This window comes from Antennarius striatus, chromosome 6 (assembly GCF_040054535.1).
Source record: "Antennarius striatus isolate MH-2024 chromosome 6, ASM4005453v1, whole genome shotgun sequence".
NCBI lineage: Eukaryota > Metazoa > Chordata > Actinopteri > Lophiiformes > Antennariidae > Antennarius > Antennarius striatus.
In genome coordinates, this window is record NC_090781.1 from 14,117,433 (window position 1) to 14,136,981 (window position 19,549).

The 19,549-nt window shown below is 38.6% G+C and overlaps 1 protein-coding gene across 3 annotated transcripts in view; it reads right to left on the reverse strand.

The window, feature by feature from the left end:
• Window positions 1-384: 384 nt before the first annotated feature.
• The window catches only part of nectin1b (nectin cell adhesion molecule 1b), a 156,124-nt gene continuing 136,959 nt past the window's right edge, over window positions 385-19,549 (reverse strand). Inside the window, exons 9-10 of one of the 3 annotated variants that reach the window (XM_068317711.1) lie at window positions 12,265-12,377; window positions 2,795-2,961 (exon numbers count right to left, since the gene is read on the reverse strand). In XM_068317711.1, the coding sequence (XP_068173812.1) occupies window positions 2,931-2,961; window positions 12,265-12,377 (144 nt within the window). In that variant the 3' untranslated portion in view covers window positions 2,795-2,930. Of the gene's footprint in view, window positions 2,962-12,190; window positions 12,378-19,549 lie in introns of all 3 variants that reach the window. The other 2 variants (XM_068317710.1, XM_068317708.1) reach the window with 2 other exon arrangements.

Consider the following 19,549-nt stretch of genomic DNA (forward strand, 5'->3'; position numbering starts at 1 on the left):
TTCCGCTTTAAGCCCCGCCCATTCCAAGTACAGATACGGATACAGTTAATTTAGATGGTTGAATAGATACAGATACAGATAGTGGTGTACTCACTCATTCCTAGTATTCATGCAATTTTGACTAAGTAGAACATCCCTAAAGGCCAAAGTGTGAAATGCACGGCCCACCGCTGAGTTACAGTATACGTATGTATCAGTTACAAACGTTACTCAAAATGAAAGCTAATGTTGCTATATGATAGTGAAGAGGAGCTCCATGCGAACATGTTAGCATTATCAACATTTTACAGCTTTAAACAAAGTAAGACAGCAGTGACCGTAGAAAGAAAAAACAGTTGTTACATGGGTAGTTTGTGAAGTTTAATGTTAAACTGCATGACTTGTTTTCTCACACATCAGATACATTGTTAATATTTACACCAAACAAAACTGAAAACAAACAAACCAAAGAAAACATGTTAAACGGTTTCACAACATGTCAGACTTTAAGCCTGGGCAACAAAACAAGCTCAAAACCTACTTTTTTTTTAGGTATTATTCTTTCACAATTGCCCATTAAATGTCAAAGAAATGTGCATCAGGCCTTGAGTGTATATACAAATTATACATACAATATATTTCAAGGATGTCAAACTAAATCTACGATCTTAGAACACAAAATAACATGATGAAAAATTAAAACAATGCAGACTTTTGTTTTGAGACACTCAAAATAACTAAATGTAATTTTGTCAATAAAAATAGATGTAAATGCCACTTTAAACATACTATGAAGTATGTCGTAACATTAACACAATAATAATAATAATAATAATAACAATAATAATAATAATAATAATAATAATAATAATAATGTGTGATTATGATCTCGTAAATGTGTCACAAAAAGAAAAAGTAGTGTTTTCAGTGTTATGTTTTTTTCACACAGCAGGTACAGCAATATCAAATTCTTTCAGCGGTTGCAAAAACTAAATGCTAACACATATATTGAGTCATTTCAAGACAACAAGGTGATCACAGAAGAAAGTTTCACAAATTTGACCCTATTTCATTAACCAACCACCATTTAGAGTAAACATTAAAGTACCTTCAAAACCTTCAAAGGTTTTTTTTTCTACTGTTTTTTTTTACATTGAGCACAAACACATGGATTTTTCTTTCCTTTTTTCCCATACATATATCTGACATGTAAAAAAACAAACAACAAACAAAACAAAAGTGAACTTTCAGTTTATGCAAATTTAAGTGACTGCAGGGCTTGAGTGTAGGAGGCAGTATGTTGTAATTGACTCATCAACCACATGAGCTTATGTACGGTCTGAAATCATCAGTCACAATGTAAAATCAAGTGCCATCATATATAAGTGAGGCATTCTCTAAAAAAATACAATAGCAAGCTTTTTTTCTGCAGTGTTTCTCAGACTGATTTGAAACTCTTTAAGCTATATTAGTAGAAATCATATTCAAAAAATAGATTAAGTGTTAGCTGTCCTTGAAAAAAGTCTTTCCCTTTATTAACGACTTGAAAAACATAAGATCTATGAAAGCTGTTTTCCTCAGGACAAACAAGGAATGTGATTGTCTTCATCTTAAGCACCTACATGTGCACCCACATTAAAAAACAAACATATATTTGTTGGTTGATGACTCTGCAGAAAGGATCCATAATGCAATGAGACTCAAGCCAACTTCTATGAGGATGTTTTTACAGGCAGATAAGGAAAATGCAGAATATGGCAAGATTTATTGTGAAATTTTAGCAAGTTACCAATCAGCTATGTTTAATTCCCATCATAGTTTTGATGTAAATGTCAGGAAGGGAGCAAATTAACAAAAACTGACTGAAGCTAATGAATCTTTAACAATAATAATAATAATAATAATAATAATAATAATAATAATAATAATATATTTGGTTGATAATAACACATGGAGAGATAGAAGAAAGTAGATAAGTTGTATCTCAAGCCCTTTATTTTTCTTTATAGCTAATGAAGATAACATTCGCTTTAAATAGTCCAAAATAATCAATCAAACTCCATAACAGCAAAGCCATTATGAAATGTGAATGAAGGATATAGTTGAGAGAGAGCCAATTCACATGTCATAGCCTGTCATTAAAGGGGTAATCCGTGTCTTCATAGATTTACCATTAAAAAGTCAAATGGATATTTGTTCACCAGTACACTCTATCACACATACAGTATAGTATATCACATTTCAAAAAAGCAAGTATCGATAGAAAGAATAATAAAAAATTAGAAAGAAAAACAAAATGATGCACATTGCTATTAAAGGTCACCGCCACTGTGGGATTCTGTACATGGTTTAAATGGCTGGCAAAATGAGAAATATTCAAAGCAAAGGAAACAGCACACACACACACACACACACACAAAACAAGATGCATGGGCACGTGAGAGGTGAAGGGTGGAGGTGGAGTGGTGCAGGAGAGGAGTTGGTGTTAGCTAAGCCAACGTCACAAGGTGAGCTGGCTCCTACAGTCTTAGTGGAGCAGGAAGAGCACAGTACACGGAGGATTCAGAACACAAACTACAGACATTTTCATCGAGTTGGATGAAAATGTGATAGACATGCATAAAGTAAAAGATGTAGGGAAGGATTGAATGCACATCCATTCAGCAGAGCTTTGTGTACTATGAAGCATTTGTGCCACTATCTTGTTGCAACTTGGAGAGCGGTGAGTTGCATGGCGTGTCACACGGATTGTTCCTTAGGGAATGTGAATGGAGCTCGAGGGCCAGGGGCAGGGAAGCTCGTGTTGGAGTACATGGGCTCGTTGGGTGGCTGCTGCTGGTAGGGGTGCTGAGGCAAGAAAGTTGAAGGAGGATAGGCTGGGGCAGCGGGCTGAGACTCAGGGAAGTGATCCATGTTGCAGACAGGCTGGTAAGTCATGTATTCAGCTGGGTTCAACAGCTCTTCTGGACACCTCCCAGAGTCCTGTGAGGAGACAACAAGAAAGACAGTGATGCTGCAGGGTCTAAGGGTTAGTGTTGACTGAGGAGTGTTGACTGAACCCCTGAAGGGTTGTCATCACATCAGTAAAAATAAACAGTATAATGTCTGTGTAAGTTTTCAGTCCAAAAAGAATCAACTGGACTTCCCTTGGTTGAAGACATTTCACCACTTATCCAAGAGGCTTCTTCAGAGAGCCCAGATACTTATACTCCTGCTGGAGTGAAAAAGAAACAAACAACCAAAACTACTGAGACAATGAGGAGTCCTAGCCTTTTATATGGGGAGTAGTTGAAAAAAGTATCTGGACTCATTACCATTGAGCTAGAATGCAAGAAACCTCTTGGATGAGAGGTGAAACATCTTCAACCAACCTTAAGCAAGTCCAGCTGACTTCTTTTTGCTCTCCTTAATTATTAAAGTAATTTACTAAAAAAACATTCTAAAATGCAATGTCATAATACGTACAATAAACTACGTACAACACATATTAAATCATGCTCACAGCACATATGTAATCATGGCTTTAATACATAAACATAAAATACATGTTTACCATCCCTTGTGTTTTGTCCAATACTTTGTGCTGTACTGTCTGCTGTACTGTCTGTGTTGTACTGCCTGTTGTACTGCTTGTGTTGTCCTGCCTGTGTTATCCTGCTTTCGTTGTACTGCCTGTGTTGTCCTGCCTGTGTTGTACTACCTCTGTTGTACTACCTGTGTTGTCCTGCCTGTTGTACTGCCTGTTTACCGTGGGTCAGAGAGGACTGCAATTTCAACTGTGCTGTATGTCGTGTATATATGGCACACTTGACAATAAAGCTGACTTTGACTTTGATAAACAGATATTCCTTTGCGTTGACCAAATGCTAGAAACTCTGTATTAAATAATAAACTTGTTTTCCTTTTTTTTTTACACATGAGCTATTCTATATATGTAATACTATTTTCATTGGCCTGAATGTGAGTCTGCAGTTATGAATGAGGTTGCATGCAGGCAACAGCAGAAATATTGGGTATGAGATTTGTAATCAGCCTCCTCAAATGTGGCAATTATAACTTTTAGTAATCAAATTAAATTACCTGTTGCTTGTTATACTTTCTGTGACTTACATTTTTGAGTTTAGTTCACGCAGCCTTGACATCTGATCCTGACAATTTTTTAAAAACAATTATTAAGAAGGAGCAGAGTTTTTCTTGACAAGTAAACAAATAGATATCTATTTGGATGCTCTGTCATGGCAGACTTTGTAAAATGTTATTTTCTTTCCTGCCACCATTGAATTGAACCAAAACAACAGAAGCCATTATTCTGCTGTGAATGTGTTACATCATGCTATTTGAAACACACTGTTCAAATCAAGTGGGATTTAAAACATCGTCCTCCTACTGCCACTTGAAAGTTTTAAAAGCTATAAAATCTTTAATGGGGCTGTGTAAACTGTGTCCTCTGGGTGTCACCCATCATGCTATGCCAACTTGGAGTGCGGTTACCCAGCTGTAAGTGGGATCACTGTGTTAGAGTCAACAAGTGTGTATGTAAGAAGGTCTATCTATTTATTTTGTGGCAATAGTGCAAGTGTATAGAGTGTGCTGGCAATGGATGGAGGTGAATATCAAAATAAAATAGCCACACACATTTTACACAGTGGAATAAGAGATTATCTGTCATTTAAATGAGTGAATATGAGTGTGCAACACTAGTGCGTGTTCTAAATGTATATAATGTCACATTTCAAACAGCACAAATGTGTTGTTCAACAACTTATATTACATGTTACCTAGAATGTTCCCTGCTTCTTCCAACAAAGAAATGAATAGTGCCTTGAAATGTTTTGATATTTGTAAATATTACAGATAAAGAGGAAGAAACACTGACTTCTCTAAGAGACTGGTTAGGTTCAGGAGGAGGTCTTTTAATGTGTTTAGCTGTTTTCACAGAATTATGGTTGAACCATGGTCAGAAAATGACAGTGATGATGATCAGACATGCAAACAAACAAACAAACAAACAAATAAACAAACAAGAACATGGATGAAAGTGAAAATGAAACTTACGAATTTTGTTCAAGCATCTCTATATCTACGAAAACGATGATCCCAACTCTGAGTGTTTCAATGGGGCAACAAAACCATAAACAACTTAAATCTGTCTGCAAAGTCTTACATGCATTTAAAAAATCAAAATGGGTACATTTACACAATCCTCCAAAGCACAAATACTGTGTGTGTGTGTGTGTGTGTGTGTGTGTGTGTGTGTGTGTGTGTGTGTGTGTGTGTGCGTGCGTGCGTGTGTGTAAAATATAATATATATCTACATTATATATACGTATATAGTAAAACATGCAGAATGCAAACTAAATGAAGTGATGAATTTTTAATCACCAGGTCGTAGATCATCATGTATCTAGCAAAAGCCCTTCAAGGGAGCATTATAAAAAATAAAGCTAAAAATGTTTGGTAAAAATCTTTTAATAATGTCAACACCATGCATTTTGAGTAATACAAACACACACACAAAAAAAATACCCAAAGGAAAGGATCATTTTCAATGACAAGAATGACTAGGTAGATGTGAATAGATAAACACAGCCGATCTCAGGAAGACAAACGGGCAGGCAGTGATGGGTGAAGGTGAAATGATGTAGCAGAAGACACACAAGCAAACCGCTCCTGACATGCGTGCTTGAAACATTGACAGAAGCGGAGAAAAATTTTCCTTTTGCCTCAGGTTAGTATCAAGGGCTGCTGAAGCAGCTGAAGAAAATGTTCTACTTAGTCAGCTTATTAAGTGCTATGGTCTTCGGGAAGACGCCTGTGATTCATGCAAAATTGCAACCAACAGATGGAAGAGCAGCATTCCAAGATTTGCTTTCAAGATATTTCAATGTCATACTGTAGCATCTAAAATACATAGCGGCGCTATGAAGGAACCTAAACAGGCCTCTCTGACATCAGTGATTAAAAAGCGATCATTGTTCATAATCATAGCTAGATTTTCAAAGGTAACCAAATCTATGGGACTTTAAAAGGTAATTAATTAAGCAACACTTTAGTCGTATAGGTCATTTAATCAGTCAGCACAAAATCCATTTATTCGTTCATTTTCTGTCGCTTTATCCGCCATAGCGAGTCACGGGGAGCTGGAGCCTATCTCAGCTAGCATAGGGCGTGAGGCGGGGGACACTCCGGGCACGACACCAGTGCACTGCGGAGCCACACACAAAGACTGACAACCATGCACACACACACTCACTCCTATGGGCAATTTGGGACCGGCCAATCAACCTGAAGCGCATGCTTTGGGAGGTGGGAGGAAGCCGGAGAACCCGGAGAGAACCCACGCAGACACGGGGAGAGCCTGCACACAGAGCGGGACTCGAACACGGACCCGCCGTGTTGTGAGGCGACAGCGCTAACCACTGCGCCACTGTGCCGCCCAGCACAAAATCCAAAATATTAAATTGACATTTTGGTAATTTCATAGATTTTCTAATTCAATAAGGATATTTAAAGGTGACTGTAGACAGTTTTTCAACTACAAAATAATTTTTGTATTTGGACAGATCACACAGGGCGGCACGGTGGCGCAGTGGTTAGCGAAGCCGCCTCACAACACGGCGGACCTGGGTTCGAGTCCTGCTCTGTGCGAAGTTCACATGCTCTCCCCGTGTCTGCGTGGGTTCTCTCCGGGTTCTCCGGCTTCCTCCCACCTCCAAAAGCATGCGCTTCAGGTTGATTGGCCGGTCCCAAATTGAACATAGGAGTGAGTGTGTGTGTGAATGATTGTTCGTCTCTCCGCGGTACACTGGTGTCGTGCCCGGAGTGTCCCCCGCCTCACGCCCTGAGACTGCCGGGATAGGCACCGGCTCCCCCGCGACCTGCGTTAGCAGATTAAGTGGGTTAGAAAATGACTGACTGACTGACAAATCACACAAGCAGACTTTCAAAAGAAAGTTTATTTGTTCACAGTATGATGATTCATTTATTAGCTTACACCAAATCTGATGTAAGCACTTCATTTATTATTTACTAAACACCGATGCAGTGTTTCAGCAGGGGCACAGCAGAGTTCAGGGTTGTCAGATGAATTCTCTCAATCAGACAGGGAACACAGAAAGGTCAATTACATTTCCAGGAAGCATCACACTGCTGTCTGTGCTGCATGTGATAACAATACAGTATCTATCTGTCTGTCTGTCTGTCTGTCTGTCTGTCTGTCTGTCTGTCTGTCTGTCTGTCTGTCTGTCTGTCTGTCTGTCTGTCTGTCTTTCCGTCTGTGTGTTTCTGTATCTGTTAAAAAAATATGTTTATTTCCCTTAGGTCAGGTCACACTAAAAGAACCTCATGAATTTTTTTATTTATTTTTTATTCCCTTGTTCGAACTGAAGAGAGACCTTTTAAGATACTGGCTTTGTAATGATAAAATAGATTTTAAATTCATCTGTAATTACAACCTTCAGATGTTTAACTTTTATTTGAATATTTTCAGCTACTTCCAAAATACTAATTGTTGTAGTTATACTTAACTTTGGTTTTCAATACACTGATGTATTTCGATGTAATCTGATTCACTCCGGGCAAAACTTCAACTCAAAGTGAATGTGTTACTTTCTTTTTCTGAGCATTTCAAGATTGTCAACATCAAAGTCTGGGCCTTGGGCCAAGGACTGTGATGATTTTGAATACACATATACCTTTATGTAAAACGTTGGTCTTAAAAGCACATTAACGGGGAAAGATCAAGAAGTTGTTTTTTTTTCTATTTAAGTTATGAACACAGAACTTGAAAAGTGTATGATGTAAAATTCTAATTTCTTATCAAGTCAATATCAATGAGAGGAATGTCCCATTCTGAAGAAGTCTCTTCTTATATTTAAAAATAAGAGACTGGTTGAACTGAAATGGTGCATGAATCAATGTTTGCTGACGGATGTCCAGTCACATCTCGTCTCTTTCTTCTCATCATGAAGTCATGCTGATCTGAAACTTGTTGGTACTGTATGGCCTCTCATCTAGTATACAGCTACCTAGATCTTGCTCAGCCTTATAATGGGACATATTCATAATTTAACATATCATTTAATGATGAAGAAAATTAAGATACAGTTGGACTATCTAGAATCATACTTGCTGTTTCCACTGGATTCTGAATCCACTTAAATAAGAGTCATCAACAGAAATGAGATATGAAGTAATCCTTTACATTGTATGTCTAAAACTTCTTAATTTGGTTATATAGTTCTAATTCAGTATTAATATGTGTAGAATATGGACAGGGTTCAATTAGGGTGGCAACTAAGGACTCAGCATGACAATGCTTGTAACTCAAGGTGTCATTCAAACAATCCCAGCATAGTCCAAGCGTGGGCTCGTTGAGGTTGGCACTGGCCTTGGATAACCATAGCTCACTGCTAGCCGACTGTGCATCTGGGGGTAGATGTGCAACTACTTCAGGCATGTTACTAGCCCACTGTCGGATCTCAAGACCTCCCTTGCTCAGAAGTGCTCGCAGATTCTCGATCAGAGCCTTGGCCATACTGTACTTTCATTAGGAAAGAAGCATGATATTATGCAAATGATATCACAGCCTGCTTCTGTCTGCCCAAACGTAACAGAAGACAGCAGCTTGTGTCCTATCATGGATGTTTATACTTTATATAAAAAAAACTGCTGTAGAAAATTAACAGTGCAAATGACTATGATACCAATATTGCTACCTGATGTCTATCAATTCTGACGTTATGTATTTTATTTTGCCAGCCTGAAAGCACCAAGAATTGAGCTTAAGATAAAACTAATTCTATGCGGTCCATTCTGCTTTAACAGGTACTTTCACACCATGATCAGAGGACGACACCTCAAAATGTCTCTGTGAAGTTGAATGATCAATTATTCAAAGAGCTAATACAAAATACGGTTACAGGTGCTTCACTGTGTTTTGACTTTTCTGCTACTCTGATGAATTCTAAGTGACCAAGGTCAAGGTGTCAGCAAACTCCACAGGCTCAGTAACTCTGATAAAACTGACTTTAGGTCATTTGTGAGACTGGGTCGGTTGTGATTTTATTCTTTCTACTGATTTAAACGTTTTACATTTTTCCCAAGTTACTACAATGACAAAGTAAAGGAAAAGAAAGATGTACTTAGATGCATTCATTTGAAATTGATGGATAATCTAAATGGAATCTGGCCCTCCTTGAAATTGGTTGTAGAAATAAGGTAGATAGGTAGCATAACCTTGGAGAAGTATGGCTTGAATAAGGGTTCTATATCTCGTGTAACAATTTCGTCAGCGCAAATGGATTCCAGAAAATTACAGTCGGGCTATGATTAAACATTGGCTGATTAAGTCCTCTGATTGTGTTTAGGTCAGATTCTCTTGGAGAATAAAATGAACCAGTGTTCAGTCTTAGGATCAGCAAACAGCAGGTTTATTGAATATTGTAAACTCAGGGCTAGAGATAAGTTGAGCTTTAAAGCTTTATTACAAACAAGCAATGTCAACAGGCAATTCCTTGGAAATCTTTCATGCCGAAACTTTTTTGCAGCTACAGTTTCCCATCTTGTACAAAGCTGCTGAGTGAAAACCTTGTGAAAGATGACACTGGAATTTAATCAGTAGAATTTCTTTCCCCTGTGTCTGAATTGTTGATCTGATAAATTCTTCAGGTCACACTGTATAATGCAAACAGCAGGGTACTCAATGTATACTAGTAGTTCACAAATTTGCATTACACAAGGTATCTTTGATATACATTTCCAGTGCATTACTTAAGTACTGTCAGTTTCTTGTATACATAATTATGTCACTGTTTTCATATAGAATTAATGTTTTATTGTTGTAAAAAAAGGGCTTAAAAACCATATCTCTGTATTTCACTATCATGCCTGTCTCACTTTCTTATTTAAAACTTCACTTCTGTATTTTAAAATAAAGCTTTTCTGTTCGTTTGAGTTAATGCCATCTAGTGGACATGGTTGGGATGGAAGGAGAGAAGGCTTGGGACGTTATCCTGGGGGTTGTGACTGCAACAGGAGGAGAAAGTTCAACTCCAATCCCAAACTATTAATGATGTCCCCGCTTCATTTTAGTTACTTCACCTTTACAGTAATTATTTTAAACCAAAATATGTAGTTGCTTTATGTTCTGCTGCGTTGGATTATTTTTCAATCAGATTTTGATGATAATCGTTACCAATGGGAAAAAGATGAAAAAATAGCTATTTCAATGTCTTTACCCATTATTGAGTATTATGTATAGTTACTTTTGATCAAACCATCTCAATGTTAGATTTGAAGTGATATCTAAAAGTCACACCCACTTTAGGATGAAGCACCTCCCACATCAGGTTTAGGCCACACCCAGTATAATAACCATATGGCTACAGAAGATAGATAGATAGATAGATAGATAGATAGATAGATAGATAGATAGATAGATAGATAGATAGATAGATAGATAGATAGATAGATAGATAGATAGATAGATAGATAGATAGATAGATAGATAGATAGCAATCTATTTTCCGTTATAATATTTACACTTCTTTAACGTGATCTGCTAAAATAATTACAAAGTTTGCTGTTGTTATTCCACAGTCACTTCTATTTCAAGCTTGTGTTGTGACGGAGTGACCTCGACAGGCTCTGTGTATTCTGAACTAAAGGAAATGTGTTTTGTGTGAGGTAGCTGCCTGAAATAAATTTTGGTGTTGTTTTTTCTGTTTTGTTGCTGTGTTTCTGTGCCAAATAATTGACAGAGAAGCTGGTTGATGACAACAAATAGCTCTCTTATTTACATGAATATCAAACATTTTTTCATCCCACTGAGTCCTATACATAGGTTTTTGCTACTTATTATAAAACTGCTGCAATCGTCAAGAAACAGATGGTTTAATCTAAACACAAAGCAAACTTCCGCTGTTAATCAGGGTCACTGTTTGATACGGTTCGTTTGTTGAACTCAGCCAGACTCGAAATCCATTATTATACTGAACTACAGGTGTGGAAACAAACTAAACAATTTCATGCCCGGTGATGATGATAAACTTGCAAATGTCCTCAACAATGAATCCAAATATGCAAGATGAGAAACAATAATATTGTGTTCTGCTGTCCATTGGATGCATTTGCTCCTGTTTACAACGTCGCACTTGCAGATTTTGAAACCTTCAAACAACTCGTTTTAGTTATAGATTTGATTTGAAGTCTTCATGTGCAATATTGCATATACATCTACATTGCCTTCCCAGGGATGAAATCACCTCAAAATGAGAAGAGAATTGGTTCTGCAGTATTTCAATAACACCTACTTTGCTGCGCCCCCAGCTTGTCTCAAAAATTGCTTCAAGAAAGCTTTCTGAATTGCCTGGAGAATTACCAATACCAGCCTTAGAAATTGTCATAGAAACCAGTCTGGTTACATGCAGCGATTTAGCCCCTTGTATCCCACTTTGCTGTACTGTATGTTTATATTGCTGACTTCAAGCAGTGCAGAGGGCAGTTTGTGTGTATAATGGAAGGATTTCTGCCGGCTACGTTGTGGGGTTCAGATGAGATATCAAAGACGCATTTTACAGATGTGAACTGTTTTCTGCCCTGCTATCAATCAAGGTTGTCAGCAGTGGCTTTATTTATTTATCTAACAGCATTATTGCCTGGAAAAACTATTTTTATGACAGCTCATAAAATGATTTGCTTGTGACACGTTCAATTGTCAAAAACCTACAACACCCTAAACAGTTGAACTTAAATTGTAGATACCCCTGCATGTAAATTGATTTGAAATTCCTCCATGATGCTCATGCAGAAGCTCATGCAGTTACAGTAAATCTTTACAGTAAATGTTTTTTATGTTAAACAATGTCTAACATTGACATGGTTGATAGCATCTTTAAAGGTGTCTCTATGATCAGGTTTCATGCCATTACTGAAAGTTGAGAAGTGTACCAAAAATAAAATGTTTTTAAAAATGTTCATGCTGTACTGTTATTTCATCAAGTAAATGAAATGCTCCACCTCAAGTAGCGCACAAATAACAGCCTGAAAATATCTGCCTAAATCCAACTTTCTGCAGAGCAGCAGGGGCAAGATCCAAAGATGGCCAAGACTAGAGGAAGGCATACAAGGGAACCATGTGGAGCATATGAAGGGAGGTTTGTGCATGTGAAAGGGGAATGATTGAGGGAAAGGAGTGCATCAATCTGTGTACCTTGAGGCCAAAGTCTGAGGGGAAAGGCCTAAAATGGCATGCGCTAGTGTGAGCTAGGCTGGATGGTTGCATACTCGACAAGATCCCCTGGGCCAGTGTGAGCAGAGCTTCGTGGGCTGGGAGAAGAGGCCAAAGCTGCAGTATCCAGCTCCGCATACTGGACATCACAGTCCTTGTGGCCAGAGTTCTGGAGACAAGAGAGGCGAAATGTGTGTGAAGAGTGAGGCAGCCAAAAATATGAGAGTGAGATCGACTGTCTGAAAAAGACTGGCAGACACAGATGACGAAAAAATATTGATTGAAGATGGTTAAGGGAACATTTTGACTTTGTGAGCTACAGTGTTACAGAGGAAGGCAAAGAAAAATGGGAATGCATGGAATGTGTTAATAAAATGTCAGATGAAAAAGCTGACAAAATGATGGAGATGTTCTGTAGAAAACAACAGACAGGCACAATATAACAGAAGACCATAAATAGGAGACTGAAGATGAAGTGTTTGATTCTCTGTTTACATGTACATGACCATTGTTCTCATTCTGGGATGTGAGCATTTTCTCTGAAATTGTGCAACATTTAGAGTTGAGGGACTTTAAATTTTGATTTAAATGACAGTAATCACCATAATTCAATAATTCAAAAGCACAATGGGCTCTGCTTAGTTTGCAGCGAAAACAATTATTAAAGAAATTGGGTCTACCTGTGGTTTAATTTAGCTGATCAAGACTGGAGCCACAGTTTATCATATAAATGCCTTCAGCTGACCTATGAGGACATTTTAGAAGGCACTGAATGCATTGCTTTAATACTACAATATGAGTGTGCATGTAAACAGAGACAGATCTTATTTTAAGGTGCATTTGATCACCCAGCACAAACACCAACAATTGAGTGAGTGGTTGGCTCGATGAGAGATTGACCAAGTGAATGATTTAGTTAATGATCTTAATCAATATATGACATTGAGAGCATTCAAGACTGTTCTTGAAATCAAAATGACTTTTTAGTAGTTTTGTTTTGTGTTTAAAAAGGAAGCCTCAATGAAGGAGGTCACTGATAATCTGAGAAAACAGCACGATATACAAAATGTGAAAAATACTTGTATCAGAAAAATAAATTTTTGAAAATACACAAAAATCCCCGGACACTTCTTGTTAACTGTATCGTTAACATTTAACTTAGTCGTAATGATGAAAAGTAGTATCTCATGTGGCCATTTTTCTTTCACTCTGAGCAACTAAAATGGTGAAGTAAACATGTTTTTCTCATTTGGGCGCTCCACAAAGGGGCTGCCCACCACTCTGCCTCCCATTACCTGCTTACAGGCCCCCTTGTGTGTGGTTGTGTGTATTACAGGGGCCTATACACACTAATATGCATGCATGTGATTGATTGATGACTAACATACTAGAGTCTGTGTTCACAATTTCCCTTCGGGTATAACAACAGTATATAAAATAAAATAAAAATTAATAGAAGATAACTAATGGGAATCAGATGCCTGAGAACAACTATTACATTTAAATGGTGAAAGGAATCAAAAGATAATGATTAAATCTCCTATTTGCATAAAAATCCAGGATGTTTTCTGCTGCTTCTGCTGTGTTTGTGTTTGCTTTCCTGAGAGGCAAAGACAACTCATGACAATGTCAGTGGTGGTTCAACCTTCCTCCCTTTTGTCTATCTTCTTGCTCCTACTAATGAAAATGTAGGGAAAGATGGGGAATCATCACAAAATTAATGCAAAGCAGAGATGTCAGCTCTACCCTACAGCTACATAAACAGTGTCTGACAGGGTGGGAGGTAGGAGCTACACTCAAATTTTATCTGTTGTACCCCATTGCATCAGGGTACCTTATTTCCATCTGAGAAAGGATTACATAAAAATGATTGAATTTTTACAGAATTTCCACATTAATAATGTAAGTCTGCTGTGCAATCTCTCCACCATTGCATATTTCCCCTCCACTCATTCCCTGCACTTACTGGATATTTAAATAAATGTCATGACCAGAGTGCAATCAGGGGGAAAATTACTGCCACATTGCATTCAAAATTGGCAGATAGTGTTTTGCCCCTAGAAAATCATCATTAGTAACACTCAACACTCAGTGCTCAATGCATGTCTCACAAATAGTGTTTTGAAAACCTTGCCGATACCCCATTCATCTTAAGAGCAGCCAGAAACTTCAGTTGAAGTGGCATGTTATCAGCCCTGAGAGATAAATTAAAAATTACCCTTGGTTTACACAATTTCCTAATACTAAGCATCCAGATCTTTTCAGCATAAAATTGAAGATGATAGTTTAATAACCTGAAATAGCTAGAAAGAAAAAAAAATCTGAACCAGTTCTTCCAGTGAATAAAAGTTGCTCAAATATATGAGTCATTGAAAAAGCACATCATGAATGCAAATTTAGGAGGTGTAGGAATAATAATATATAATAATAATATAGAACATGCTTTTAAATAAAGCCCAGTGTGGAAGGTTTAAGGTGTTTACAGATCTGTCAAGCTCCACAGCAAATGCAACAGACAATAATTTTGTAAATGTCTTCTTCTTTTCCTTTCGGCTTTTCCCTTCAGGGGTCGCCACAGCGAATCAATTTCCTCCATCTAACCCTGTCCCTTTGAATCCTCTTCTCTCACACCAACTACCTTCATGTCCTCCCTCATTACATCCATAAACCTCCTTTTTGGTCTTCCTCTAGGCCTCCTGCCTGGCGGTTCAAAACTCAGCATCTTTCTACCAATATATTCACTATCTCTCCTCTGGACATGTCCAAACCATCTCAGTCTGGCCTCTCTGACTTTATCTCCAAAACCTCTAACATGTGCTGTCCCTCTGATGTACTCATTCCTGATCCTATCCTTCCTGGTCACTCCCAGAGAGAACCTCAGCATCTTCATCTCTGCTACCTCCAGGTCTGTCTCCTGTCTTTTCCTCAGTGACACTGTCTCTAGACCAAACAACATCGCTGGTCTCACCACAGTTTTGTACACCTTTCCTTTCATTTTAGCTGAAACTCTTCTATCACACATCACACCTGACACTTTCCTCCACCCGTTCCATCCTGCCTGGACACGCTTCTTCACCTCTTTTCCACACTCTCCATTGCTCTGGACTGTTGACCCTAAGTACTTAAAATCCTCCACCTTCTTGATCTCTTCTCCCTGTAGCCTCACTCTTCCACTTGGGTCCCTCTCATTCACACACATGTACTCTGTCTTACTGCGGCTAACCTTCATTCCTCTCCTTTCCAGGACAAACCTCCACCTCTCTAGCTTCTCCTCCACCTGTTCCCTGCTCTCACTACAGATCACAATGTCATCTGCAAACATCATAGTCCATGGAGATTCCTGTCTAACCTCGTCTGTCAGCCTGTCCATCACCATAGAGAACAAGAAGGGGCTCTGAGCTGATCCCTGATGCAGTCCCACCTCCACCTTGAACTCCTCTGTCACACCTACAGCACACCTCACCACTGTCTTACAGTCCTCATACATGTCCTGCACCGCTCTAACATACTTCTCTGCCACTCCAGACTTCCTCATACAATACCACAGTTCCTCTCTGGGCACCCTGTCATAAGCTTTCTCCAGATCTACAAAAACACAATGCAGCTCCCTCTGGCCTTCTCTGTACTTCTCTATCAACATCCTCAAACCAAATACTGCATCTGTAGTACTCTTTTTTGGCATGAAACCATACTGCTGCTCACAAATGTTCACTTCTGCCCTTAGTCTAGCTTCCACTACTCTCTCCCATAATGAATGGCTCATCAGCTTTATTCCTCTGTAGTTGCCACAACTCTGCACATCTCCCTTGTTCTTAAAAATGGGCACCAGCACACTTCTCCTCCATTCCTCAGACATCTTCTCACTATCTAAGATCCTGTTGAACAACCCAGTCAGAAACTCTACTGCCATCTCTCCTAGACAGTTCCATACCTCTACAGGTATATCATCAGGACCGACTGCCTTTCCACTCTTCATCCTCTTCAATGCCCTCCTCACTTCATCCTGACTAATCTTTGCTACTTCCTGGTCCACAACAGTCACCTCTTATAGTCTTTGTTCTCTCTCATTTTCCACATTCATCAACTCTTTAAAGTACTCTTTCCATCTTCCCATCACACTACTGGCACCTGTCAATAGACTTCCATCCCTATCCTTAATCACCCTAACCTGCTGCACGTCCTTCCCATCTCTGTCTCTCTGTCTTGCCAACCGGTATAGAACAGTCTCTCCCTCCTTACTGTCCAACCTAGCATACAAGTCATCATAAGCTTCTTTTTTGGCCTTTGCTACCTCTACCTTCACCTTACGCTGCATCTCCCTGTACTCCTGTCTACTCTCCTCAGTCCTCTCAGTGTCCCACTTCCTCTTGACTAACCTCTTTCTCTGTATACACTCCTGTACCTCCTCATTCCACCACCAAGTCTCCTTATCTACTTTCCTTCCAGATGACACACCAAGTACTCTCCTACCTGTCTCCCTGATCACATTAGCTGTAGTTGTCCAGTCATCAGGAAGCACCTCCTGACCACCCAGAGCCTGTTTAACTCCTTCCTAAATGTATTTTAGGAAAATATAACAGACTAAAATGTCTTAGATAATTCAAATAAATAGTTTGTTTACCGTTTGATTATGTTTTGTAATGTAACAAAAAACATGTGATGACTTAAAATAGGATGTTGGTGATGTTCAATATGTGTCGTTATTGTCAACAAATACATCAAAATCCCAAACAGAAATCTTTTCTATTCAGTCTCCCAACCCAAAGTTCATTAGATCCAACAGGGAATAAAATTTTAAAAACAGCTCACAAATACACACTGGCTAACAGAGAAAAATAATTTCACACAATAGATCAACAATGGGGTCTCTCAGGATTCTCTAGTTTCCTCCCACCTCCGGAACAAGCAATTTAGGTGAATTGGTCACTCCAAATTGTCTGTGGGTGTGAGTGTGTATGTCAGTGGTGATTTGTCCTTCATGTGGCCCTTGAATGCTCTGGAGACACGTCCAAAGTGTACCTCACCTCTTGCTTGTAGCAAGTTGGAATCGGCTCCAGTGACACCCATGAACCCGCAAGACGGAAAAGCTCCTGAAGACAAGACGATTACCGTCATCTTGTCTTCAAGAAGATGGGTGGATGGATGGATGGATGAATGTTCTTCGGACAGGAGAAAATGATGCACTGGTTGGGGCTATTCTTAGGGGTGGATGGATACACCCTGTGCTGTGTTTGTTTTTTCTAGCTGCTGGATAATGTGTATTGACTCTATAGTGGACGTGGTAATTAAGAAACAGTTCACCCGATTTGCAGCAGCGGGGCTTATTTATGTTTTTTCTATATGCATTTTCAACAGCAATAATATTCTACAGAGGAAAAGTAATTTCACTGTTGGTTTTGTTATTAGATTGTGGGCTCAATTATTAGGCAAGCAAGTATTTTGACCACATTATCATATTTATGCATAATTCAAACTTTGAGCTTTACAAACTTGAATACTAATTATATCTGAGCATATTAGGTGATGTCTGTGAAATGAGAAAGGGTGGGACCAAATGTGATCAACATTCTGTATCAAAGTGTGGATTATTATTAGACGCTTTCTCTTCCTAAGGCAAAAAAGACATATGAATTAGAGAAGTCAAAAATTGCAAGAAGCTTTAAGAGGCATGCTGCACACTTATGTGATCACAGAACCATCTGTTGTTATAAATAATCAAAAAGATTGTTGTGATCAAATAAACTTACAAAGCTTTGAGAAGAATCAAATGTGAAGCTATCAGAAACGCATCAACCTCAAGTGCTACCATATTCAATATATGCATTCTGACTGGATTTTCCAGAAGTACAAGGTGTTCAGTGCTCAGAGATGTGGCCCAGATGAAGCCTTCATGGCTGAAACACGACCACAATTGACAAGATGCTCGCGTTGAAACATCAAGATGTCTGAAGATAGATGTTGCAAAGGTTTATGGCAAGAGCAACTCTCGTGAGACAGGCCAGTCTGCTACTTTCAAGAAGATCTTCACTTTTTTTTTTTGATGACAAAGCCAAGAACCTGTGGTCCCTTCATAAACTTGACATTAACCATGAAAAAAAAAAAAAATATATAGAGCACCTCTTAAAATGTTCTTAGGGGGCTGTAGTTGCTGCTGCTCGAAAAGTTGATCACAAACAAATCAATAAAGAAACAATGGCTTGTGATGGCAACTGAAAAGAATGGAGGGATACTGGATGCCGATTTTTTATTTTTTATTTGTAAATTTGATGAGTTTCTTATAATTCTTACTTCAATGATGAAATGAAACAAGTGAGATTAAAAAGTTGTCATGTTTTTATTTAGTTACATAATAATTCTGCACACTATTATTTTCCCTGTAATGTTGCACACGTAGATGTTCTCCAAATAAAATGTATCCTCAAAACTACAACTTGCCTAATAATTGTGCATATAGTGCACATATTTTTGACATTTAAGCGCTTAGCAATGTCTTTTAATATGATTAGGTGCTTTATAAAAAAGTTAATTGTTTTTTTGTTTTTTTTCAATTTTATATACGGATTTTAATCGCCGCAGGAAAATTAGTGGCCCATGCTAGTTAGTTTGAATCATGCATATATATGTATGTACAGGCCCTGAACACTCAAACACACACAAGGGGCCTATATGTATGCAGAGGAGGCGGGCAGCTCCTTCGTGGTGCACACAAATGAGCAACTTCTAAGGGGGACGGTGCCTTGCTCAAAGGCACCTTGGCAGTGCTCCTGAGGTGAGCTGACACTTCACACTGTCAGCCCACCTCTGGGTTTGTTTTGGGCGGGAGCAGGAATCGAACCACTGAGCCACTGCTGCCCCCCCATTAATTGATTAGTTAAGATCCAGATAATTATTAGCCTTATTATTATGGAATATTTTAGGCTTGTTTTGATGATTTCACACCGATTGATTAATTTATTAATCATACTTATTTTCTCACAGTGTACAGAGATATTAATTTGAAAAGAGAATAAAAATGACGTTTCTGTGCTGAACCTCTGTAAACTGTACTCACAATTCAGAGCAGCAGCAGGTGTTGCACTTTTTTATACTCACCTTCATTAGCAATACAGGGAGCAGTTGTCGAACCAATATAAACCAGATTTTTTGTGTTTCCTGGTGTACTATATGACTGTTTCAGCAACTGTTCACATTCACCACTGAGACACAATTGAAAGCACTGTCTTTTGCTCCTGCTAGCAACATTCAAAAGAGTACACAGGCAGACAAATGATCAGAGTTTTACTTTCTTTAACTCAAAGTGGAGACTCTCACCAAAGCCAGTAATGGCCACCAAACACTGAA